General features: G+C 42.0%; 1 protein-coding gene across 1 annotated transcript in view; it reads right to left on the bottom strand.

Annotated features, from left to right (window-relative positions):
* Positions 1-27,558, bottom strand: part of acer3 (alkaline ceramidase 3) — a 202,575-nt gene that overhangs the window by 82,982 nt on the left and 92,035 nt on the right. Inside the window, exons 5-6 of the mRNA XM_078545041.1 lie at positions 10,672-10,753; positions 7,596-7,631 (exon numbers count right to left, since the gene is read on the bottom strand). Of these exons, the coding sequence (XP_078401167.1) occupies positions 7,596-7,631; positions 10,672-10,753 (118 nt within the window). The remainder of the gene's footprint in view (positions 1-7,595; positions 7,632-10,671; positions 10,754-27,558) is intronic.

Genomic DNA, 27,558 nt, shown 5'->3' with positions numbered 1-27,558 from the left:
AGTGCTCAAGAAGCTCAACACTATCCAACACAAAGCAGCCCAGTTGATTGACACCCTATCGCCACTCGCGGTACACCATGATTGCATTAGGCACCATCCACAAGATGCATTGCAGCAATTCGCCAAAGCATCTTCAACAGCACTTCCCAACTTTGCAGTACCTCGAAGAGGAAGGGCACCAGGCACATGGGAACACCACCACCTGCAAGTACCCCTGCAAATGACACACCATCTTGACTTGGAACTATATCACCATTTCTTCACTATCAATGGGTCAAAATCCTGAAACTCCCTACCTAAACCTCTGGCAATATCTACACCACATGAACTGCAATTGTTCAAGGAGGTGGTTCACCACAACCTTATCAAAAACAATAAATTCTGGCTTCGTCTGCTTCACCCGCATCCCATGAATAATTGAAAATATCTTTCATGTCAACCTGAGAGAGCAGGTTTATCTCATCTGAAAGATGACACCTTTCACAGTGCAAAAACTCCACAGTGCTGTCCTGAAGTGTCACCCTAGATTCTATGCTTGTCTCTGGAGAGGGGCTTGTGTCCATTACATTTGGATCCATGTCAGATATGAGTGCAACCACTGACCCAAGGCTAAGTTGGGAACATCTGTAGACTATACAGCTTCAATTTGAAATTGAATGTTTATTTAGTGGAATAAGCAAACCTTTTCTGTCGGTCATTTGGACAGGCAGGCATTTGGCCAGGCAGGCATTTGGCTGAACAACATCATGTTCAGACATCCTCACAAATCTAGGATGTTTACACTCGCTGAGCTATTGCTGGTTTATTCTGTGGAAAATAAAACCTCCTGTTGCTTTTGGCCACTTTAATTGGAAAAGCTTAAGAGGGACTTTGGCACAATAGCAGTGCAACAGTCATCACGCTAATACAAAGGATTACAGAGAATGTACAGCAAAGAAACAGGCCATTTCGTCTAAGCAGTACATGCCAGCCTTTATTTTCCACTCAAGCTTCCTCCCATCCTTCCTCATCTGACTCTATCAGCATAATCCCTTATTCCATTCCCCCACATAGGCTTATCTAGCTTCCCCTTAAATGCATCAATACTATTCATCTGAATTACTCCCTTTTGTAGCAAGGTCTACATTCTCACCATTCTCTGGGTCGAGGGGTTTCTGCTGAATTCCCCATTTGACTTCTTGATGACTATTTTATATTGACGGCCTCTAGTTTCTGCTCTTCGCCATACTCCCTCTGTATCTACTCTGTCAAAATCTTTTATAATTTTGAAGGTCAGGCTTCAGCCTTCTCTTTTAAGAAAGGAGACCAGCTTATTCATCCTTTCTAGGTATGTATATTCTTGCAGTATTGAGGTTGCCTTCGTAAATCTTTTTTGCATCCTCTCCAGTGCCTCTGTATCTTTTTTATAATATGGCAACTAGGACTGTACAAAACGCTCCAAGTTTGGTCGGAACCATTTAATATAACGTCTCTACCTTTCAATTCTATCCCTCTAGAAAGAAACTCTAGTACTCGGGCTGTTTTTTTAAATAGCCTTATTGATCTGTTCAATTAGTCTGGTACTGGTCACACTGTAAAACTACTAATCAGTATTTATTTATTCCATAGTTCCTCAGATCACTTAATTGTTTGCTGGGGTTTGCTTGCCACATAGTTACAAACTTCTTTAGCCACCTTCCCTATTAATTTAGGGGCACTGGCCAACAGAAATAAAAAAGGGTCAATCAATTTCTCTTCTCTGCTGCCCCCCCCTCAAAAATGTTACTGATCTGGAAACTCTTTCGAGTTATCAATAGTCACAGATTGCAACTCTTTCGAGTACAATCACAGTTCTTGGTTTCCGGGAGTGGGACATGAACCCACAACCCTCTGATTCAAAGGCGAGGGTGCTATGAACTGAGCCACAGCTGACACCTCTAAAGCCTGAAACTCTTTCGAGTTATCAACAGTCACAGATTGCAACTCTTTCGAGTACAATCACAGTTCTTGGTTTCCGGGAGTGGGACATGAACCCACAACCCTCTGATTCAAAGGCGAGGATGCTATGAACTGAGCCACAGCTGAAGCCCTGTTACTGATATGGAAATGAATGAAACTGGTTCAGTTATAAAATGAAGAGCTTGAAGTATTATTGAGCTCCATAACACACACATGTGGCCAAAGTAAATGTATAGAACACATCTGAAACAGGAACAGTTTTAAAGTATCTACTCAAGCAAGGTAATTGTAGCAGCATCTTTGTTGCAAAAACAAGTTGAATTTTCTCAAATCTATCCCACCTCATTAAGATTGGCAACTCTGGTTGGAGGCATTCCTGGATGTTTAATCACATGACATCCTGACCACGATACTTGATCACGTGATATCAGATCATATGATCAAATATTTATCTGATTTGCTTTGAAATGAATTTTAGTCTCTACCTCAGTAGACACATGATGAAGGGTCCTACAGTCTAACAGCCCTCAGTCAAGAACTTTCCTCCTCCCTCCCTCCATGCTTCTCCCAGTGAGAACTGTTGATTTTGTTCCCTAGTTTCCCACTCAACCATCAGTATACATACACACAACCAAAAAAAAAATCACAGTGAACAGAGACATCATCCTTGAGTTGGGATTTTGAACATCAAGGCACTCTGATTTTAGGAACTTATCAGTCACAAATACCTTTCACCAAAAATCCCCACCCCATGACCTCAAGAGCATAAAAACAAAATGCACAGTCAACTGCAAGGGCAAGCTGCCTTCCACAATATCTGTTCTCACTTTCCACAGAACTCAAATAATTTAGTTCCATTATCTTAATGTTATTCTCCATTTTTTTTTTTAAAAGTACTTTTTGCTTTTTGACCATCGCCTTGCTCCACACACCTTCCAGTGTCAGGTGGAAAGTTTATCTAAAGGCCTCTGGCAATTGCTATCTAGCAATTGATTTTTCTGGAATTAGTTGAGTGATGCCCACAGATCCCCTCCTATGTGACCATGTGTCTGCCTCCGTACCTCCAGACAGCCGAGAAGGGTAATATGATCCCTTGTCAAACTATGCCGAGGGAACGTGTGAGGATGCTTCCACATACGGTTAACTGCTTTATTAATTCAACACAAGGCAGGTAATCTAAAGCAACAGCCCGCTTAGGCACATGTATAAAACAATTTGAAACAGAAGAATATTTTTTCCTCTCTCTATTGTGCTGGCCCATCATTCCCACCTTTTCAACCGAAAGACCCTTAGCTGGACTAAGGCTCAGGAGGAGTCAAGATGGTATTCTTCATGCAGGAACCTAAACTGAGTGTCAGCAGGTTATATAACAATGTGGTTTCTTAGCTGATCCTATTCCCATCTATATGTGCACTTCCAAGGAGGGAACAGAAATATGAATCCTGGCTACTTTCTCCTCTCCCAAGCCCAGTAATATTAAAAACAAATTTTAGCATCCTTACCACTGCCCTAGGTGAAATTAACCCAATATCTATGGTTTCTCTGACTCGGTGCTGTACTATTATCCACAAAGCCATTGAGGGAAGCTTTTAAATATCATGCTTAAATGGCATGAAATCATAATTCCCTCAAACACTAAAATAATAATGTTCTTGCAAATTATTCAACAGAAGTCTGCCTGGTTTCCTCTGCTCTAACTAGTGATCAGAATTATGGTTTCTCTCTAACCACTGGCTCTGCCATATCATTACCCGAAAGCAGTAAGAATGCCCAATGGTCAGTTTTTCCTCTTTCAGAGGTCTCAAATGCCTAGCTGTCAAACGCCACCCGAAACGAGACAGCTAAAGCCTGCTAAACTTTCCAAAACCAGGCAGTATTTATGCTGTGTGTGTTTTGTTAAACTAGAAATTGAGAAATCAATGTTGTCTAAACACTACAAAGGATAAGATATGACCGGAGATATCGAGAGCCATTTCATGTTGGAAAATTTGCAGTTGCCCACTTGCGAACAAGGCACTTAACCGCTTTAGGTTCTCTGCCAATGCTTTAATGAGAACTCTGCAAAGTAAGGTGCCTCAATAAAAGGAGCAAGTCTGAAAATTTGTTACATACAACATTACCAAGTTTGAAAAGAGTGACAGGGAAGACAAGGTAAATCAAGGTAGTATGGTTAGGCAATACTGCGTTGGTTTAAAATTCTGAAAGTTGTAGAAGGAAGGGAAGACGATGGGAGATGAGGAACTTTGGAGAAAGAATATGCAGAATGAGCCTCAATTGCTAGAGGTGGAGAATTAGGGAGGTAGAAGAGTTTGTAAAACAGTGCACTTAGAGTACGGAAGAACAAGAAATAAATATTCACAACATCAGTATCCAGAATATTATTAAAAGAGAGAATAAAGGGTTATAGAGTCTGAGTAAAGGAGTGAAACTAATTGGATAGCTCTGCCAAAGAGTCGGCACAAGCACAATGGACTGAATAGCCTCCTGTGCTGTATCATCCTATGATCCTGGGAGGAGAGATGGGAGAGTAAAGGAAAGGATATGATTGATTAGAGTGTTATACTTCGAAATCCATGCGATTTTTCTAACTTACAGGACCAAGTATCATTTTCTCTTTAAGTAACATGCACACTTATTTTAATTTTACGCATTCCAGCTGATGACAACATAGTACTGTCAGCACTATGGTAATACCAGAGAGTTCCAGCTGGTACAGTCCTGTGATATTTTTGTCGTCATGCATGTTTTTTTAAAATTGGAGGAGAGTAGAGTGATAAATATGTTGCATAGGTTATATTGGAATGTGGTGTGCAAACTGCCAGTGGCTGGGCTGCAAAATACACCCAAGGTGCAGAATGGAGTACCAGGGACACTCTACCATTTTAATATATAATTTTTAAAGCTTGGGATTGGAAAATCTTTCTATTTCAGACATCCAGAGCCAGCATCAAGCAGAGTGAAATTTCCTCTACACTGCACCAACCTCAAAAGAACATCCCCTACTTAACCATTGTGATATTTATCTCCTCATTTCTCATGTATCAGCACTCCCAAATAATGCCAAATTAGGAACAGTTTTGTAAGCCTGTGCATACCAAGAGCTCTTACTACCTATTTCATGTATAGTCAGCAGATAGAGACAACTTCTATCCTGCCAGAGTAGACTGGATTAGAACAAAGATCCCAGGGGTGAAAGGTGACGTCTAACCCACCGCATTACTTCTTCATAAGTACCAAGTTTGATGCTACTTTAGATTCTTATTCAGCATTGGGAAAACAGACTATTCATTTAGTAGATTGGATTCTATCAACATAAGAAAGAAAAGCAGCAGTGGGGGCCTTATGGCCTCTCAAGTTTGCTCCGCCATTCAAAAAGATCATGGCGGGTCTTCAACTTCAATTCCACTTTCCTGCCTGATCTCCATATCCCTCGATTCCGGTAGAGTTCAAAAATTCATCAATCTCACTCAACAACTGAGCATCCACAGTTCTATGGGGAAGGGAATTACAAAGATTCCCAACACTGTAGAGGAATTTCTCATGGCCAATCCGTAACTCTGAATCTATGACCCCTAGCTTTAAACTATCCACTCAGGGAAAACAGCCTCTGCCCTATCGAGTCCTCTAAGAATTTTATGCATTTCGATGGCTTAGTCTAACATTTTCAAGTATAAACTACGTAGACAGTACTCCACCCAGGCTTGAATTTCCTTTTAACCAGCTGAGGGAAATGCTGCATAATATTTAGGCTAATTACCCAGTTCCCACGCTCATGTACTTGCCTGTAGCAACAGTAAAGTTAATTTTGTACCACCCACACCCAGCCTGCGGTTTTGTGGCAGACAAAATAGGGAGTGTCATACCATAAGTAGCAAAGCTAATTACCTAATGGTGAAACAATGTGGTTTTCAGGATCAAAAAATTTTAAATATTTAAAACTACAGTCCATACACCCCAGCTCAATATTACAGATATCAGCCACATGGAAGTGAACACGATAGAATCGGTAATTGCAGAAATTTTCTCAAGTAGCCGGGCTCTTAACTCTCTGCTGCATTTTGAGACACGTGCCAAAGCAAGTTGCTCCTTATTTGCTCTTGATTTAAAAGTATAGGCTTTCCCCCACATTAATCAGCTTCCTCTCCTGATGATGCTGACTTTTGTCAGGACTGTTCCAAGATTCCTACAGTACATTAAACAGGTTACATATAGGATAGATGAAAGTCATCATGGGATTATTCGCCATATGGCCCAGGGAACAAACAGTTATATTTACATCACATGAATTAAGCAAAATCCATTGAGAGTTAGAATTATGATTGAATGGGAGAAAATTATAGGAGCTCAGAACCAAACAATCACAGGAGAAAAGCTCAAACTGTGCTCCCATAAAGTGCCACTGTCTTGAGCTCATGTTCATTAACAGACACAGACATAAATTCAGACACAGACACAGGCACACAGCCAGACACAGGAACACAGCCAACTTAAACTTCTTTTCAATCTGGAAAGCACCATTTAGCAACTGACTAGTATTCAGGGCTCTCTCAGCACCTTTGTACAGTGCCATCAATTAGCAGCAGCACCTAGTTTAGTGAGATGGGTAAACATAGCACATTGATTGTATGATTGCAGTGTTGGGCTATTCATTATAGTACCTAACTTTAAATACAGGGTGGGTTATAAAATATATTTTGATAAAATATGTGCATCTTATGTACTAGTGCTTACTCTGGTATATTGCCAAATGAGCAAAGTTCAAATCTCTAGAAGTCAAGCTGAAGCTGTATAGATCTCTGTTCAGAATGCAGCTGGAGAGTGTGGAGTACAATTCCTGGAAACAGCATACAGCACAGCAACAAAGTTGATCCCACATTCCAAATTAATGAATTAAGAATGGCTTAATAAACTGGGGTTCCTCTTCTGAAAGCACTTCTGAGAGGTCTTTATAGGCCTATAGACGATACTTACTGGGATAGTTGAGGGTTGGAGAGCAGGGACCTCAGGACAATACTTCTGGTTATGCCAAGCCAGCAGGACAAAGGAGCACTGGCTTGGGCAATTTTAGGACAAGTTCCAGGAAGAATTTCTTTATGGAGAGACTGATCACAGCTGGAACCGATTACCAGGAATAATGATTGGGGCTAGGACACAGATGATATAACAGATTGCTATATCTGCAAAATGGGGAATTGTTAAGGTGGCATTCTGGATCAACATTTTGTAAGTGCAATAAAAGAGTTAATCATGAGTATGTAAGTGGTAAATCATGACGGCAGGACAAAGGGATATAAGCACAAACTAGTGGTGTGCATGTTCAGGACTGAAGTTGGGAAGCAATTCTTCATACAGACTGGTTGATGCTTGGACTCCTCTTGCACGTAGAATGGGGGAGGCAAAAACTTTTAAAATTATTCCATGCAGCGAATGTGAAGAGGGAGAGGGAAACATTGAGTTTCTTGAGATTTTTAAGTTAGATGGGCCAAACGATCTCTATTACTTTCATGTGATCTTTAGATATTAAGAGAAAGGACCACTTTGTTATTCACTGTAAATTTTTAAAAATATTGAATTCAAAGTAATTACTGTATGTTTCTTCTCATTCAAAGGTATGTATGAGAGGGTTGCTTCCAAAAGTAATCTTTAGCATTACTAACCTGGTGAAACACTGGCTCCTTCCACTGGAGATATACCTGTTCAAAACAAGAACAAAGTAACTGGAACATAGAACAAACCAGAAAGCCTTTAATAATAACCACTGAATCACTAAATATTCCTAATTGCTCTTCGATCAAGCAACGCCCAAGGAGCGACAACTAACACCACTGGAACAGTTATTAGGGCAGATTTTCAGAAACAATAGGGAATCGAGGGCATAGTGAGAAAGAGGAATTGAAGGAAATTAGTATTAGTAGAAAAACAGTGCTGGAGAAATTAATAGGACTGACGGCCAATAAATCCCCAGGGCCTGATAATCTACAGCCCAAGGTACTAACGGAGGTGGCCATGGAAATAGTGGACGCATTGGCTGTCATCTTCCAAAATTCTGTAGATTCTGGAACAGTCCCAGCAGATTGGAGGGTGGCAAATGTAACCCCACTACTTAAAAAAGGGAGGGGAAAAAAAATCAGCGAATTACAGACCGGTTAGCCTAACATCAGTGGTAGAGAAAATGCTAGAGTCTATTATAAAGAATGTGATAACAGGACACTTAGAAAATATCAACAGGGTTAGACAAAGTCAACATGGATTTATGAAAGGGAAATCATGTTTGACAAACCTGCAGGAGTTGTTTTGAGGATGTAACTAGCAGAATAGATAAGGGATGTGGCGTATTTGTATTTTTAGAAAGCTTTTGGTAAAGTCCCACATAAGCCGTTAGTGTGCAAAAGTAAAGCACATGGGATTGGGGGTAATATATTGGCACGGATTGAGAATTGGTTAGCAGACAAGAACCAGAGAGTAGGAATAAATGGGTCTTTTTCGGAATGGCAGGGAGTGACTAGTGGAGTACCACAGGGATCAGTGCTTGGGCCCCAGCTATTCACAATATATATCAATGATTTGGATGAGGGAAGCAAATGCAATATTTCTAATTTTGCTAATAACACAAAACTAGGTGGGAATGTGAGTGGTGAGGAGGATGTTAAGAGGCTTCAAGGCCATTTAGACAGGTTGAGTGAGTGGGCAAATACATGGCAGATGCAGTATAACGTGGATAAGTGTGAAGTTATCCATTTTGGACAGAAAAACAGAGTACGGCAGAGTATTATTTAAATGGTGATAAATTGGGAAATGTTGATGTACAAAGGGACTTGGGTGTCCTTGTACACCAATCACTGAAAGCAAGCATGTAGGTGCAAAAAGCAGCTAAGGAGGCAAATAGTATGTTGGCCTTCATGGCAAGAGGACTTGAGTACAGGGGCAAGGATGTCTTACTGCAACTGTACAGGGCCTTGGTGAGGCTACACCTGGAATACTGTGTGCAGTTTTGGTCTCCTCACCTAAGAAAGGATATGCTTGCCATAGAGGGAGTGCAGCGAAAGTTCACCAGACTGATTCCTGGGGTGGCAGGATTGTCACACGAGGAGAGATTGGGCCGACTAGGCCTGTATTCACTGGAGTTTAGAAGAATGAGGGGGGGTCTTATTGAAACGTATAAAATTTTGACAGGGCTGGACAGACTGGATGACATTTCCTCTGGCTGCCGGGTCTAGAACAAGGGGTCACAGTCTCAGGATACGGCGTAGGCCATTTAGGACAGAGACAAGGAGAAACTTCTTCACTTAAGAGGGTGGTGAACCTGTGGGATTCTCTATCACAGAGGGCTGCGGAGGCTAAGTCACTGAATACATTTAAGAAGGAAATAGATAGGTTTCTAGACTCTAAGGCATTAAGAGGTATGGGGAGATAACGGGAGTATGGTGTTGAGGTATAGCATCAGCCATGATCATATTGAATGGCGGAGCAGGCTTGAAGGGCCGAATGACCTATTCCTGCTTCTATTTTCTATTAAGCTGAAAGATATAAGGTTTTCTCCCAGTCCTGTACAGAATTCCAGTAGTTCCAATATGTAAGAGCGCAAATTTTTCTTTGCCTTGTCTAAATGCAATGCACTGGAAAAGCAGTAGGGTTGTTTCAATTTCTTCTCTTATCTCTTTGCTACCTTAATTTTTAATTTCACATGTACTGGACTGGTTACAAAAGGTGAATCCAAGTTGCAGTGCACAGCATTGTGACAGCACATTGAAATCCCTGCACAATGGAAAACACAGGTGCAACTGCCCACGTCACCAGGCTTCCAATCACTACTATGGCTAGGAGGTACTGTCAGAAGGAGATTCCTTGGGTTGCCGTCATCTTCAAATGGCTCAACTACAGTAATGGTGGGCTCTTTTACTGTACTCAGGAAGAATACGGTCAATGAAAAGCCATATTCCAAGATAAATCCTTAATGGTCGGCTGTGGCTCCATTGGTAGGACACTCACTCGGAGTCAGAATCTTGTTGGTTCAAGGCCTACTCCAGAGATTTGATCACAAAGTTCAGGCTGACACTACAGAGTTTGTACTGCCGGAGGTGCCGTCTTTCACATGTTAAACAAGGTCACATCTGCCCCCTCAGGTGAACATAAGAGACCCGTAGGCACTATTTAAGATGAGGGGGGAAGTTCCCTCCAAGGTCCTGGCTAATATTTATCCAACCAACACCACTAAATCAGATTACCTGGTCACTTGTCTCATTGCAGTTTGTGGGACTTTGCAGTGTGCAAATTGTCAGCCACGTTCCCTACGTTACAGTGCCCACGCTTCGTAAATACTCATCTGCTGCGAAGCTCTTTGGGATGTCCTGAGCTTGTGAAAGGGACCATGGAAATGCAAGTCTTTCTTTCTTTCATTCAATAACCTGACAAGAGAACATCATCCTTCTACCAACTTTAAAGGAGGAAAGGAGAACAGTGCAGATGCTGGCTTCTCTCAGTGCTAGCACATTTGCTGGGTTCTGATGCTCTCCCTTATTGCTACCAAGCATCATTCCATCTCTCACTATAAGTAATAACGTGCTGGGGCTAAAAATGGTGGAAAGATATTTAAATCGATGCCTTTCAGTCCTTGGTGAATTTGCAATGATCCCAATTGAAAACTTGTGTTTTTTAAAAAAATATATCATCATGCAATATAAAAATGAATATCCTGCACAGAAAGCAATAAAAAAATAAGGAATATAAACTTACTATGGTCACTAGCCCACTGAATAGCACCAGTATAAAAGCTAGAAGGTAGTTGCGTGTGTTCTTGTGTTTGAAGCATTCGTACCTGAACAAAATAACAGAATATTAGACTCAAGAGACCTAAAAGGTCACAAACCCATTCTTGATCAAAAATGCTGTACACACACTTGGGAAAACAGAGATCCTAATTTCTAAAATTATGCTGTTCAGGATCAATTTTGATTTCTATTTTACATTTTCCAGTCTTTCACCATCTTCTATACCCACAATATCCAGCCCCAGAAATCGCTCTGGACACCTGACATCTTTTGGCTTTCACTATTTCTCGTCTCAAGATGGTGGTCAGCATGATAGAACTGTTGAGTTCAAAAAGGAGCAGGGAGCAGCTGTCTGGTACCCAAACCAAGTGTGCAATTCCTAACGTGCATGCTTATATAAAGTTATTGTGAGGCTACTGTCACAGGGAATGTCTGAACTGGTTCCTTTCAATAACTAAAAAGTGTGCTGGATTTAGGGATCAGGAATGGGAACTCAGTTTGATTTTCTCACTCTTTTTGCTCTTGGCAAGAAGAATACTGTCCCTGCACAGTTCTAAAAGAAGTCAGCCAGCAAACCAAAGGGCAGAGATTGAGTTCTTGGCCTTCCTCATCTGTACTGAGCAATATCACCTGATGTACATTGAGTAAACTGGGGCAGCCTGAAAGCAACCAGTTCCACTGCTGGGGATGTGTGTGGGGGATACGGGGTTAGTTGAAGTTCTTCAATGGCTTCACAAGTTACCAAGTTGAAAAATTTGAGGACCTGCACCTGCCACCCTCAAAATATCCTTTAAAAACATTTGTGCAAGAATGATACTCGCGTGCCATTTTTCTAAATTAGGTGCTCCTTTAGGTCAACTTGACAACCCGGCCAGGGCTTAAAAACTCAAGTGGTCAATTTAGCTCAGTCAGTAGTATCTCTCGAGTCTGAAGGCTGGAGTTCAAGCCCTAAACCAAGGACTTGAGCTTGTACCCTGGAGCTGACACTCCAATGCAGAGATCTGCTCTATTGTTTCAGCTGGATGTTAAGATCTTGTAGAAATATTCAAAGTAGAGCAAGGGCACTGGCAGTGTCCTGGTCAAATATTTTCCAATCAACCAGATCAGAAAAAAAAATTAATTGGTCATTCAACGCCTTGCTGTCTGAGAGAAGTACTATAGCTGTGAGCAAATAGCCACCATTATATGCACTGCAATTCAAAAAATACTTCACGGAATAAATCATTTTAAGATGTTTCAATGTGGTAAGGTACAAGAATATCTTATTACAACATATTTAGAGTACTCTCATCCCATCAAATCCTTCCTTTCTCATGCACTAACCTAGCTTCTCCTTAAATGCACCCATGTTATTTCACTCTTATGAGATAGGGGAGGTATAAAATAAAAGAAGGGATGGAGAGAGAAGGGGTGGGTGTAGAGAGAAGGACACCTTGAGGAGGAGAGCAGAACAAAGAGGGGAGACTGGAGGGTTTATTAGAGTAATCCAAGTACATGGAAGGTCTCACCTATGTTCACAAAATAGAAGGCAAGTCAACCAGGCAGGTTATATCACAATTGAAAAGGAGGAGGAGTGAGCTCTAAAGGTTCTGGTACTGCTGTAGAAGAGCATAATGAAGTTTCATTGCCAGTTTGTCATTTACCATGGTGTTACACAAATAGTTCCTACTGATTCTGCTTATGGTATGCACTTGGCCTCATATGACCTGGCTGCGATTTATTGAATTTAAAATAAAACACCCCTTACTTTTAATTGTAACATCTGAAAATAATAAAATATGTTTAGCTACAGCACAAGACATATTTTAAAGAGCAAGAGGACAGAAATAACCTTTCCAAACTGAATTGGTTGCCACCTGTACTCGAAGTACAAATGTTTGTGAATTTCTATTAATTACTGAATAAAAAAGTCACTAAAGCAGCAACTAAGAATTGCTTCATGATCTTTAAATGACGCATCCATCACCTCCAAAACACTGGGACATTTCTCCTCAATATTTAATTTGGAAGTTTACCCTGTTTAGAGAGAAAGGCTGAAATACAAGAGTCTAGAACACAAGAAATAGTAACAGAAGTAGACCATGCGGCCTGTCGAGCCTGCTCTGCCATTCAATACGATCATGGCTGATCTTGGGCTTCAACATCACTTTCTTGCCCGCTCCCCATTTCCTTTGAGTCCTTTAGAGACTAAAAGATTTCTCTATCCTAGCCTTAAATATATGCAATAGTGGAGCATGCACAACTCTCTGGGGCAGAGAACTCTAAAGATTCACAACCCTTTGAGTGAAGTAATTTCTCTTTATCTCAGCCCTAAATGATCGGCCCCTTATTCTTGAGACTGTGCCCGTGTTTAAGATTTCCCGATCAGTGGAAACAATCTCTCAGCATCAACCCTATCAAGCCCCTTCAGAATTTTGTAGCTTTCTAGAAGTTCAACTTCGTTACTTGAGCCAAAATGGCTGAAAGGTTGGTGAGGGCAGATTAGAAAGGTAGTTGTTCTCTTTGAGGGATGCAATAAAGGTTCTTTAGACTGATTCTTGGGATGAGAGGATTGTTCTGCAAGAGGAGGTTTGGTAGACTCAACCTATATTTCCTAGAATTGAGAAGCATGGCAGGTGATCTAATTGAAGCATATACAATTCTTAAGGGGTTTGACAGGGTAGGTACTGGGAGGATGTTTCCCGTAGCTGCGAAATTTAAGGCCAAAGTCTCAAAATAAGGAGTCAGCCATTTATGAAGGAGGTGCAAAATTTCGTCACTCAAAGGTTTGTGAATCTTTGGAATACTCTGCCCCAAAATGCTGTGGATGCTCATTTGTTGAGCATATGCACAAGGCAAAAATTTATAGTATTTAAAAATCTAAGGGTTAAGGGTTAAGGATTATGGTAGTGTAGGAAGGTGGAAATGAGACAGGTAAGGTATTGTGGTAATGTCACTGGACTAGTAATCCAGAGACCCAGGATAATGCTCTGGGGGATCCAGGTTCCAATCCCACCACGACAGATAATGAAATTTGAATAAAATCAAAAATCTGGAATTAAAAGTCTAATGATGACCATGAAACCATGGTCATTTGTCGTAAAAACCTTTCTGGTTCACTAATGTCCTTTAGGGAAGGAAATCTGCTATCCTTAACTGGTCTGGCCGACATGCGAATCCAGACCCACAACAATGTGGTTGACTCTTAAATGCCCTCTGAAATGGCCTAGCAAGCCACTCGGTTCTCAAGGATAATTAGGGATGGGCAATAAATGCTGGCTTAGCCAGCAACGTCCCCATCCCATGAACGAATTAAAAAAAGGCAGATCAACCAATATCTTGTTGAATGGTAGCGAAGGCTCACAGGGCCAAATGCTTCCATTTCTTATGCCCAAACTGTGGATCGGGGGTGAGCTCTCTTTCCTCTGTGGCTGAAATGGTGACTGTGGAGCGGAGAATCAGATGGGACAGTACTGGGATTGGCTCCAAAGACCTTTGACACGTGCGCACGATATCTTCTTGCCTTTGTCATGGTATGGCCCAATGAAATCAACTCTGAGGCCTGATTGCTGCCAACAGAGCCTGCAAAATGGTAGATGAAAAGAACATCAATACCTGTTCTCCAACGTCGGCCCCCACCCTCGCTCTCACAACTCTACCCGCGCCCCACCGGCGGAGGTCACAACAATTTTTAAGCTTCAAAAAATTGTGTCATAGTGGGAGAAAATTTGGGAAGCACTATCTTAAGTTCTTATATCACTGCTCTCCAACTTTTTTTTTTAAATAAGACCTGTAGGTGCACTGAGCTCTTCTGTAAAATACAGAGACCTAGAGAGCAAATATCTGGTACCTGTTACCTCTGTTTACTTCACTGATAGGCTGTAACGTGGCAGGACATTCATTAACCCACAATTATGTTCAGGGTGGGCTGCTGGTCTGCCTCCAAATATGCTCCTACTTCTGGTCGAATTATTTAAATAGGATGAATTTGGAATTGAAGTATTCTGCACATTGGCTTCGCTACAAAAATAAAATGGAAGGAAAAAAACCGAACAAGGGAATCACATGATTTTGCCCAATTCCACCCAGTCGTATGCCATTCCTTTCCTTTTTGGATGCTAGGCCTAGAAAAACAGCATCAAAATATTACATGTTCAGTAAGAAGGGTTTCGCAATGGACACAGAGCTGTATAGATAACAAAGTTTTTATCCTTAGTCTGTACTGAATTAACTGATCTCAGCCAAAGGCAGAAAACAGAGGGTGCTACAATTAGCTTCAGCACCACTGGACAGGGAGGTCATCCAAGGCCTGCTACTAATCCAGCAGTTGCCTGTGTGGGAAAAAAAACATAAGAATACGAGGAAGCCATTGAACCCCTTTAGTTTGTTCCACATTGTGTTGGGTGGGAAAGGGAGAGTTTCTGGGTCCTTCACAATTGAACAGGTTGATGATCATCTGACTCAGCTCGCATAGCACAGTGCCGCTTGTGGAAAAGAACTGCAAATGCCCATGAAATCCAACGTAACTCCACCCCATCAGGCAAAATGAGGCGGAATGCTAGCGAGAACTGGGTTTTTTTTTTAAATTCTGATTTCCTATTCATGGGTTGTGTAGCAAAATATATTATTTTGTTTCCATGGTAATTTACTTTTCACACTCATGTCACAGACTGTTTAATAAATTCAACATTCCAAATCAAAAACATCCCACATTGCTTGCTTCCAACTCTGCAGTCAATTCTCACTTATGGCAATATATATACTGACTCCCTCACTATTGGAGACACTGCCCTGTCAATATACCATCTGTATGATTACCAGACACACCAGTTCAGGTCAGTTCATCTTACAAATACAATAACTTACATTAATATAGCACCTTAAAGTAATAAAATGTCCCAAGATGCTTCACAGCGGCATTATAAAACAAAATCTGACACAAGGCAACATTAAGGAGATAGGCAGATGGCCAAAATAAGAGGTAGGTTTGAATGAGGGTCTTAAAGGAAGAGCAAAGTGAAGGGCCGAAGATGTTAAGGGAAGGAATTTGAGAGCTTAGAGCCCAAGCAAGTCAAGTCAGAGTTGCCACTGTGGGGGTGATTAAAATCAGAATGTTCAAGAGACCAGAATTAACACGAGAATTAACCTTTTTTGCTAAATTTTGAATTAACTCCAGATAATGCCCGGGATTTTCTGGCCCCATTGCGGACGAGGCAGTGCCCCAGCCAGAAATCCATTGACTTGCGGAGGGATCGGACAATCCCGGCAGCAGGCGGGTGCGGAAAATCCCGCCCAATACCTGTGATGGAGCTGATTTTCCAGGCAACTTTTCTTGGTGGAAACATGGAACTTTATTTACAGGACAGCAGCAGCAACTACATGTGTGCATCCAAATCTATCACTAAAGAAGAACTCTTTCCACTAGGTTCCCCACGCTGCTAACTCATTGGTTTATACAGACCCTTACAACAGATCTTACAACAGGATTATTCTTAAAGCTGAAGTCCTATGTTTATCAAAGCCATAATTACTACATTCCTCCCCCTTTAACTTTTCTGTACATTTTGTATTTACATGGATATTTATTTCATGACATTCCAATATTTACACAGGTCATGAAATTACAAGTAGAGTCTTTCAGGTAATTTCCTGATCCATGTGGAACATTGTAGCTCCACGACTTCCAATTCCTTACAAGACCATAAGACGCAGGAGCAGAAGTAGGCCATTCAGCCGATCGAGTCGCTCCCTCATTCAATGAGATTATGGCTGATCTGATAATCCTCAACACTTTCCTGCCTTTTCCCCATAACCCTTCCCTTACTGATTAAAAATCTGTCTACCTCAGCCTTGAATATACTTAATGACCCAGCCTCTACAGCTCTCTGCGGTAAAGAATTCCACAGATTCACTAACCACTGAGAGAAGAAATTCCTCATCTCCGTCTTAAATGGGCGCCCTGAGATTATGCCCTCTGATCCTAGACTCTCCCACAAGGGGAAACAACATCTCAGCATCTACCCTGTCAAGGATCTGGCAGGCTGAGCACGTCCACCGCTGCCCGCCCACTCCTGCCAGTGCACAGGAGTCGTGAAGTATGCTGGGCAGGCCTTAATTGGGCAGTGATCGGGTCCGCGCCCACCCAGGCCCACTCCTGCTCCGCCCCCCACCGTCATCCAGAAAATTCTGCCCCGAATATTGACAATTACATCACAGATATGAGCAAGTCAACCATTCATGTGTAAAAACATTCAAACCCAAGGGTTTAGTTTCAGCTCGGGACAAGGCAAACAATGCTTTATGAAAGAAGCATGATGCATACTCCAGGCAGTCAAGAATCAGCAGAAACACCTTTCATACCAACTTAGAATTCACAATTAGCTAAGGCTCAAAATAAAATGTGTTCAGTTTAATTTTCCAAACTGTCCAGGTGTGTGTCATTTGTTAACTGGTTTACTTAATGTTTGAAACAACTGACTGGCATGTCCCTGGTTTGACCAATGCTGAAAATCAAAGTAATCCTTCGCTCCAGCAAGAAAACAAGCAGTTCCATCATACTCACAAGGACACACAAGGAGGCCATTCAACCCATCATGTCTGCGCTGGCTCTTTCCCCATTTTTCCCTTATCAAATATTTATTCAATCTTCTTTTGAAAGCTACAACTGAATCTGCTTCCATTACCCTTTCAGGCAGCACATGCCAGTACGTAACTCACTGCATAAAAAAAATTCCTCATCTTCTCCCACCATCCAAAGATGTGCTGGTTAGGCAGATTGGCTATGGTTAAATTGCCCCTTAGTGTGCATGCGTGTGCCCTGTGATGGAGTGGCTTCCCGTTCTGGGTGTATCCCGCCTAGTGCCCATTGTCTGTCCGGATAGGCTCCGACTCCCCACGACCCTGAATTAGGTAAAGCAATTCTGGAAAAGTGAGTGAGTTATCTTAAATCTGTGCCCTTTGGTTATTGAACCTCCTGCCAATGGAAATAGCTTTTTTTCTATCTACTCCTTAAAATGCCCTCAGAATTTTGAACATCACTATTAAATCTCCCAAAATTCAAATATAATTCTCGTTAACTTTGGATGCACTCTTATGACTGCCCTATCAGGATCTCAAACAGGGCCTTACCACCAGGAGATGAAGAATCAACCTCCAAGTGGGAAAGCAGTGTGATCATTACAAAAAAGTTATTACAGAATGTCATCGGTTCAAATAGGCAAAATCCTGTGAAAAGCAAAATTAAATCCCTGACCACACAACCACTTTATTTTTCAGGTACTTTCTATGTGGTGAGTAACTCATCTCCTGAGTCCCCTATCTACAAGGCACAAGTCAGGAGTGTGATCGAAAACTCTCCACTTGCCTGGATGAGTGCAGCTCCAACAACGCTCAAGAAGCCCGACACCATCCAGGCCAAAGCAGCCCGCTTGATTCGCATCCCATCCACCACCTTAAACATTCACTCTCTCCAACACTGGCACACAGTGTGCACCATCTACAATATTCATTACAGCAACCCACCAAGGCTCCTCCAATAGTACCTTCCAAACACACAGAGCCTCTACCACTAGACAAACACATGGGAAAACCACCTCCTCCAAGTCACACACTGTCCTGGCTTGGAACTATATCACTGTCCCTTCACTGTCGCTGTGTCAAAATCCCAGAACTCAGTCCCTAACAGCACTGTGGGTGTCGCTACAATATATAGACTGCAGCAGCAGCAGCTTGCCACCACCTTCTCAAGGGAAATTAGGGATGAGTAATAAATGCTAGCTAGTCTTGCCAGTGATGCCCACATTCCATCAATTAATATTAAAAATCTCTAACTGGATATTAATTAATTTCCTACTAAAGTCAATAGGTAGATTATAATGGATGATACAAAAAGCTTCCACAAGTTGGAAGAGACACCCAGGGCAATAAATCCTTTTAATTGAATCACAACTGGAATGCCACAATCTAGGGGATTTTCTGTACTACCTTGATATCGGCGAAAAAAGAATCAACACTAAAATTTAAGTGAATGATTTCCATGACAGTAATCTATGACTCAAAGAAGGAATCCTCAAAAAGCCGGGCTTGCCACCTGTACCATAGCTGGTCCTCCAAATGAAATGATTTCCAAATGAAATCATTATTGGCGAAATTATCAGCACTCAGCACCTGAAGGTCCAAGCAGGTTTTCCTTGGTCAATAAAACGTTGACAGCCCACCTAATCTCCTCTTGCATAGAGCTTGTGGACAATTTTGGAGAACAAGAGAAAATTCCAGGAAAGCAGAAGACATCCTTTTTTCAGATCACAGAATCATACATAGCAGAAGGAGACCATTCAGCTATTGTGTCAGTACTGGCTCTTTGGAAGAGCTGTCTGCTAATCCCAGGCTTGTCCAACCCACGTCCCAGATGCAGCCCACAAAGCCCCTCTATGTGACCTCTGGAGCCACTGTTCAAAATGCTGGTAAGATGGGGAAGTGAAGTTGAAGATTTTTGCAAGGAGCTGCTCCTCCAATCATAGGCCATTCCTTTCTTACATTCGCTGGATTAGGCTCAAGTGAGCCTATCAACAGCAAATGAGGGAGAGAAACAGCCTGTGATTGGAGGAGCAGCAAACACCAGCAGCGGTGAGTGTGGTGGGAATAAAAAGAGGTTTGCAGGAGATGAGCGTGAGAGAGTGTGAGTGAGCGAGCGAGGTACAGAGGGAGAGCTCAAGCAAGATGGAGGGGGGATGGGCTAGAGAGTGAGCGAGCGAGCGCATTGTGTATGTGTCTGGCTTACTCCCAGGGTGGAATTTTCCCTGCCTGCTGGTGTCGGGTGTCATGGCGAGTGTGAGCGGACAATATGGCAGGAAGGCCAAAAATCAATTTCACGTCGTCATGAAGCCAGTTAGCTATCATCCGCTCTGCCTGTCAATGGCAGGCAGCATTTCTTGCCACTGCACATCGGGAACTTCATTGTAATACATACGTATATCATTCTAAGCCCAGCTTGCTGGAATTATGTCCCACTCTGGATAATCTGGGACTTCGGCGTGATTGTACACTGACGTGTTTCACAACAAAACATAAGCGACGTGCATCTGGCAAGTTGCACTTCGCTTGGGATTTTGAGGCTTGTTTGCCTACCTTGCTCCGGGCAGTATCCGTGCTCATCAGCGCCAGGCTTCACAGGCAGCACCACATCACTTTTGGGAGGGCTCACAGGTAGGTCTCTACCTACCAGATCTGCCGTAAGGAGGGGGTGCCTTTTCAACAGCTGCAGGGCTAGGACCTGCTTGGGGAAGGGGGAGAAGTGGTCTCAGGCAAGGGAAGAGGCTGCAGGGCTAGGGCATTACTGGGGAAGTGGGGTATCCCAGGGTGTGGGGGGGACACATGTTGATCTGTGCAAGTGGCCTCAAGATGGTGAGGGCTGAGGAGGCAGTCTCCAGAGGAGATGAGGTCAGGTGGAGATGTGAGGGTGTGTGTGTGTGAGACAGAGTGGTAATGTCCCTTGAGCTGGCAGTGACTGAGATGCCAGTGAACGTGTGATGGGCTTGTGAGTGAGAGTTTAGAGTAATAAGATGGTTGCCTTACCCTGGCAGCATGGATGAGATCATTCGTCCTCTATCTACACTGGAAGTCGAACCTCTTCTGTGCAGCGTTGGCACTGACCACCTCTGCCACTGCCTCCCAAGCTGGAATGGTGACATTGATGAGCCTCCTGTGGCCAGGGCAGGGGTAGAGGACATCGCGGCGGGCTCCAACAATGTCCCGAAGGCGTCCCAGGGATGTGTCACTTAATCAGGGGGCTGCAGTCTTCTTGCCTTTAGGGACCATGTCTTCTGTGAAGCAGTGAGAGGTGTGTGCATGACTGTACCTTTAAATATGATGGCCAGAGTGAGCAAGTGGCAAAGTGACAGCGTGGCAGGTGAATCAAAGGCTGCCTGCCAGCAAAACGGGACGTTCCCCAGGAATGTATGGATTAATGAGGCGGGATTGGGACAACACGGCACAAAAACCCATCTTTGCGGCCAGTAGGTAAAACATCCTTTTTCCCGCCCGCTACCACCCAGAAAATCTGGGACGATTCCACCTCAGTCTCAGGATTCTCTCTCACCCTCACCGCCACACACCAACACAAACTCACACAGTGGGTGAGGATGAGTGTATGAGCACCAAGACTGTGAGTGAGCCGCACAAACACACACTGACCCTCTCACTCTAATCGTCATTTTTATTAATGATTCTTTTTTTGAAATTATCAATTTATTGCTTTGACATTGCTTTATTTTTGCTCAGCAAGTTGTTTATTTTCTTCATCCCTCAACATGTTTTTGAAATTTGTGTTTAGTGTTGTGCCAAACCTTATCTTTCCGAAATTTGCTCATCAGCCTCTTGAGCGAGAGAAAAAAATGAAAACATGCCCCCCACCCAAGTGAAAAGGCTGGACAAGCCTGGTTGCATCCCACTCTCCCCGCTCTTTCTTCAGAGCCCTACAAACCTTTCCTTACAAGCAATTAACCGATGCTATGACGCGGCAAATAATGTGTGCCAGGCGGATCAAATCCATGAGGGAAACCTGATTGCACTATCACGGCTGTTTTGCAATTTGTATTTATTTCTAATTCAGAAGTAATAAGTCCACCAAGAGTTTCAGAGATTTTTTGAAAAACTAAATTAAAATATTTATTAACAAAATAAATTTCAAGCACATACATAGAACTACAAATTACTACCATATCTCCTAAAATCCCTAATTTACCTGACTCCCAGTTACACTCCCTTTAAGGCAATGGTCCAAAATAGATTTTAAACAGACCCAGCAAATTAACACAATATCCTGGACAGTGGAATTCAAAATGGCTTTCTCCATCTTCAGTTTCTGTAGACAGCAGGCTTAATGCACTAATACTGGAGGTCTCCTGAAGGCGACTCAACATACTTCTGTTAGATGTTACAATGCCTTCTCCTGACACAGCCTCATTCTCCTTTCCACATGTTTCTCCCTTTTTAATATGTAAATTCCATTGTTTCTATGTCTTTGGAACTTAACCTTTCTCATAATATAAATCTTTTTATGTTGCCAGTATTCTCTTTAACCTCTTTGAAATTCAAACCTCCCTTCACCCATCTAAACATGCAAATTCCCTTCACACCTTACATGCTAAGGCCCCAACCATGTTTACTTATTTTGCATTTCAAAAACAATTCTACACCTTACTTCGTTTGATAACTTCAACTTGTAGTCTGTTTGGCTACAAAATGTAATTAAATCACACACACAGACATAAAAACACAAACCCCCACCCCCCCATAAACCTACTTTACAATATACCAGAAAAATATTATGAAAATTATTATTCTTTCATGACACCAATTCCCTGTTGAAAGTATTAATTGACCCTGCTTTCACTGCTCTTTCAGGCAATGCATTCCAGATCATAACATGCTGCGTTAAAAAATGTCTCACCTTCCCCTGCCATTGCCTTAAATACACATCCTCTGTTTACAGACCATTCTGCCAGTGGAAACTGTAGCTTCCTATTTACTCTTCCAAAACCCCTCAGTTTCGAGCATCTTTGGTGACTATGACACCACTAGAGCAGTGTTGCTCACTAATGTGTTAATCAATGTCTTACTTGAGTGCCATTCTCAGGAATATTGCAACTAACTGCAGCAGCCACAGAGTGATGAGAAAAGTCTGTACACGCGATTCCTCACACAGTGAACTCTCAACTTTAGTGACGCCACCGTGAAAACACTATCAATTGAATGGTGTGTATTTTTTCATAGTAAATACAGGTTCAATGGAGTTTTAACACAGCTGTTTCAAAAAACAGGAAGCATTCATTTACTGCAGAGCAAGAGAAGGAAATGGTATAGCACTGAATCACAGCTCAATCAGCATCTTAAATTGAAGGAGTGCCTCGGAGTGATATTGGGCCTCGAGGCTAGAGGTGTTTGCCTTGAGGTCCTTCATCCTTACTAAGGGTTATGTTGAAAGGGCAGCAATATTCTGGTAACATGGAAGCTAAATGAGTGAAAAGAACTTGCTGAAAAGATTATGGAGTAAAACTGCTAATCTGGATTGGATTGTTCAGCAAGGATTACTGCAGAAATACACAAAGTTCATCCTCCATTTAAATGCTATTAACAAAAGTGATCTTTTATTTCTTCAAATAAATCTGTGCATGCTCTAATGCTTTACCTCAAAAACATGCAAAACAAGCCAGGGAGTTGATGAGGAAACCTAAAACTGCTCTTCAAAAGGTTGGCAATAGCACCATCAATTCAAAAACTTTGTTGTTTCTGCCTTACCTTTTCATTCTTTTCTAATCATCTTTCAATATTTCCTTTCTTCCAGTTTTTTCTTGAATACACTATCCAAAAGCACGCTGCACACAACACCCCAATAGTGCACTGTTTATACAAATAAACATGCTCACCAAAACTCTGAACATCTTAGTTGTGGTGAATTTTAAACTTGCTTTATCGTCACAATTCAAACATTAAACTGCCCTCTAGGCCTAAAATTGATGGTCCAGGCATTGCAGTTACAAAATTTAAACAAAAAAGTCACATTTCATTCCCTTGTCCCAACCACAATGCTACACTTGAGTCAGAGACATCATTCCTTACATTGGAACATGGGATAGACTGACTAGAAATTGAACTGGACCAGCCACCTAAATACTGTGGCTACAAGAGCTGTTAGAGGCTGGGAATTCTGTGGAGCGTAACTCACCTCCTGTCTTCTTAAAGCCTAGCCACCATCTACATGATACAAGTCAGGAGTGTGATGCAATACTCTACACATGCCTGGATGAGTGCTGCTCCAACAACATTCAAGAAGCTCAACACCATCCAGGACAAAGCAGCCTACTTGATTGGCACCCCATCCACCACTTTCAACATTTACTCCCTCCCCCACCAACACATAGTGGCAGCAGTGTGTAGAACCTACTAGATGCACTGCAGCAACTCATCAAGGCTCCTTTGACAGCACCTTCCAAACCCGCAAACTCTACCATCTCGATAGAATTGCAAGGGCAGCAGGTGCACAGGAGCATGACCTGCAAGTTCCCCTCCAACTCACACGCCACCCTGACTTGAAAATATATCGCCGTTCCTTCACTATCATTGGGTCAAAATCCTGGAATTCCCGTCCTAATAGCTCTGTGGATGTTCCTACACCACATGAGCTGCAGCGGTTCAAGAAGGCAGCTCACCACCTCAAGGGTGATGAGGAATGGGTAACAAATGTTGGTCTTTCCAAAGACACCTACATCCCATGAATGAATGAAAAAAAAAACTGGAATTCAGTTTATTTAATCATCAGTGAACAAAATGGTGGAAGATAACCTCCAATATAATGAGCCACTGAATTAAGCTATAGGCTTTCATACATCCTGCATACGAGTACTGGAACAATTAATAATTAACTAATATTCTGACAAGAAATTACACATTGTCATGAAGCTATTAATATATATATATATTATTTGAAAATATTTTTCTTTTAAAATAGAGGTTTAGTCTGTGGGTGTGGCTTAATTGGATTAAAGCCAGCTAGTCTGGATGCTTTGGGTGTACTAGTTTTGATATGTGAGAGAAGTAGAGTGCATTTGCATTTTTTGAATAGAGCATTCAAGAAGTGGGGTGAAAACTGACACCTATCTAGCGGATACCAAGCAATATGTTTATATTACTAATAAAATTAGTACTATGAAATGTGTTTTATTGTTAGAGAGGTTTAGTTCAGAGATTGGTGATACAATGAGAATTTACATTCAATGGGCTGTGCTAGGTATAACTTCAGTAGTTTTGAGAGTGTGGGAGAGAGGCAATGTAAGATCAAAGTAGCTGTAAGTCTCCACTGTCACCACAGGAACCAAAGTGAAAAGAACCTCACTTTGAATTTGTACAGTGAAAATACTTTGCCTGGTGTCTGGTTAAGTCTATGGGTTGCTGTTGCCTTAATGGTGAGTAGTTTGGGAATTTGTTAAAAGTTATGATTGTAGTAATTTGTAGCCATGTGTATATATTTAACTTGCATAAATTAATTAAATGCTTCATTTAGCTAACTATAAAACCTCTCGAGAACAGGTGGTATGATTCCTGAATTTAGGAGTTGCACCTCAAACATAACATTTAAAATTATACGTTATGACAGTTGTTTAAAGTTTCCCTCTGGGGTTTCTTTTGAATAACTCAGCTTTACCAACTGCTCAGTCATAACACACACCACCACCTTATCAAGGGCAATTAGGGATGGGCAATAAATGCTGGCCTAGTGATGACCACATCCCATGAATGAATATTAAAAAAAAATATTCCCTTGAGTCTGTTCCACCATTCAATCAGATCATGGCAGACTTTTATCTTACACCATCTATTCACCTTGATTTCATAAATCTTTAACAAACTTGCCTAGCCAAATTTATCCATCTCAATTTTCAAAATTTTCAATTGACCCCACCCTCAATGGCTTTTACAGGGAGAGTTCCAGCTTTCCAGTACCCTTTGTGTGAAAATGTGCTTTCTGACAGCACCCTTGAACAGCCCAGTTCTCATTTTAAAGTGCTCTACCACCAGGGGAAATGATTTCCCTTTATCAGATCTTTCAAACGCCTTAAATATCTCAGTTATTACCCTAGATCTTCTAAAGTCAGATGAATAGTCTGTACAAACAGTCCTCATAATTTAACCTTTCTAGCATTTGTATCATTACAGTGGCTTTACACTGCACCACCTCCAAGGCCAATATATAATTCTTACGGTCTGGTGCCCAAACTAACCCAAGTTTTGCTTTTTAACTCTCTGCCTTGAAGGACGAATAAGAAAAAAATATGACAATGTTCAACATCCAGGGTGTTTGGTCGGGAGCCTGGGTAGATAGGTGACTGAGGCCAATCTGCGCCTGGAAAGTTCTGCTGCAAATGGGACAGATGATTGAGTTTGGATGAGTTGCTGGCTCAGAATTTCTTTTTGCGTTTTCTCGCTACCTGTGACGGGCTTGCTTTCGAAGAGGCCGCAGTGATTTTTATTTGGAGCTTCAGGTGCAGTGATCCTGGGTGAGGTTCTCCCAGGAGTCAAAGTCAATATCTAAACACCTAAGTGAAGCCCTTCAGAGTGTCCTTGTAGTGCTTCTTTTGACCGCCATGAGGGTACAACCCCAGGGCTCAAGCACTCCACAGCAGGTTCGCTTAAGCGAGTGTCAGGCATTCTGGCTACATGCCCAGCCTAGCTCAGTTATGACAGTCTCAATATGATGTGGATGCTTGGCATGCCAGCTGAGGTGAGTACCTTAGTGTTTGATATTCTATCCTGTCATCTGATGTTCAAAAGCTTCCGAAGGCAGCTCCAGTGAAAGTGGTTGAGCTTCTGGGCATGAAGCTGCCTCACAGTCCAAGGCTCACATGCACAGAGCAGAGTGGGCAGGACTACTGCTCTGCAGGCTTTCAGTTCGGTACGCAGTTTGTTCAGTTTATTCCCAAGCACATGTTTGAAGTCTACCGAAGGCTACATTTCTTTTGCCAATTCTTTCATGTATCACATCGTCAATATAGACAGATCGAGAGAGCGTGTTGCCGGGATAAGTGCATCTAACCACAGTGGACTGAAACCTTGGGCTTGAGATAGAGCTTTCCTGAAGCAAACTTGAAAATTTCTTCAGCTTTCTTTGTGCTGACGGTCAGGCTAAAGTTGTCAATGCGTTGGAGAACATGCCCATGCAACATTGCATGTCCAGCTTCGAACTGGTAGTTAAGGTACAGTCATTGGCAAACAAAAAACATCGCGAAGTATATCACGATCTTTGGTCTTTGCTTGGAGTTACCTCAGATTGAACAGCTTTCCATCCAAGCGATATCTGATTTTGACACCAGAATCACCGTCGTGAAAGGCATCGGAGAGCATGGCAGAGAAAAACACGAAGAGGGTTGGCGCTAGCACGCAGCCCTGTTTAACTCCATTTATGACTGGGAATGGATCAGAAGACTTGTTAAACTCTAAATACCAATACAAGGTCAAGGTACAGTATAACGATGACAGATTGCATGACTTGAATTATCTCAGTGTGCCCTGTTTCAGCTGTCCCCATCTCTAATCACACTTCCCCAGAAGACTACAGTGATCTTTATTCAGTATGGGTAACACCAAAATAAATGACTCACAGATTTAAAATAATTGCAAGTGGTGCATGTTTCTTGTCTCTCAGTTTACTTTCTGTGCCCTAATTTTGCGTCACAACTTTTATGTCAATATTATAAACACTACGGCTGAGGGTGGGACTGGAAATTCCTACCGAAAGTCAATGGACATTTTGCTGGGTTGCCAAATTTTCCATCCCGGCAGCGACAGGTCCCACCATGTGCAGGACCAGAAAAGCCCAGCCTATGTAATGATTAACAATGATAAATATCCTAACTAAAGATGTGAACATTTTTATGTAAAGGATGGCTGTCTGTCATAAGGCACTTACAGGCTACTACAATTTGTAGTGTTTTACTGCTCCTCTCCTACATCTTCCAGCTATTTAATTTGTATTCAAAACAAACTAGCACAAAAAACTTTATTTTAAAGAAAAATTTATTTCCCAACTCTGGGTTTCTCTCTCGGGCTAGTTTCACATTGTGGCTCCCTTTGCTTTTACTGGAGCTGCTATCAGTCAATGAGGTCACGGGAGCAGCCAAGCAGAGACAGAGAGGGAGAGAGAGGGAGAGAGAGAGACAGACAGACAGACAGAGAAGCCTCCAGGAGAGGTGAAAATGAGAGTTTTTTTAAAGGTTAAATACCTCAGTTGCAGTATAATATCTGAATATGTAATGCAGTAGCATTTTGAAATACAAGTGCTGCTATTTCTTCCTCCTTCAATGAGCTAATAATAGCCAAA

The sequence above is a fragment of the Cetorhinus maximus genome, chromosome 7 (genome assembly GCF_964194155.1).
Source record: "Cetorhinus maximus chromosome 7, sCetMax3.hap1.1, whole genome shotgun sequence".
Classification (NCBI taxonomy): Eukaryota; Metazoa; Chordata; class Chondrichthyes; order Lamniformes; family Cetorhinidae; genus Cetorhinus; species Cetorhinus maximus.
This window is presented reverse-complemented; position numbering and strand designations above follow the sequence as displayed.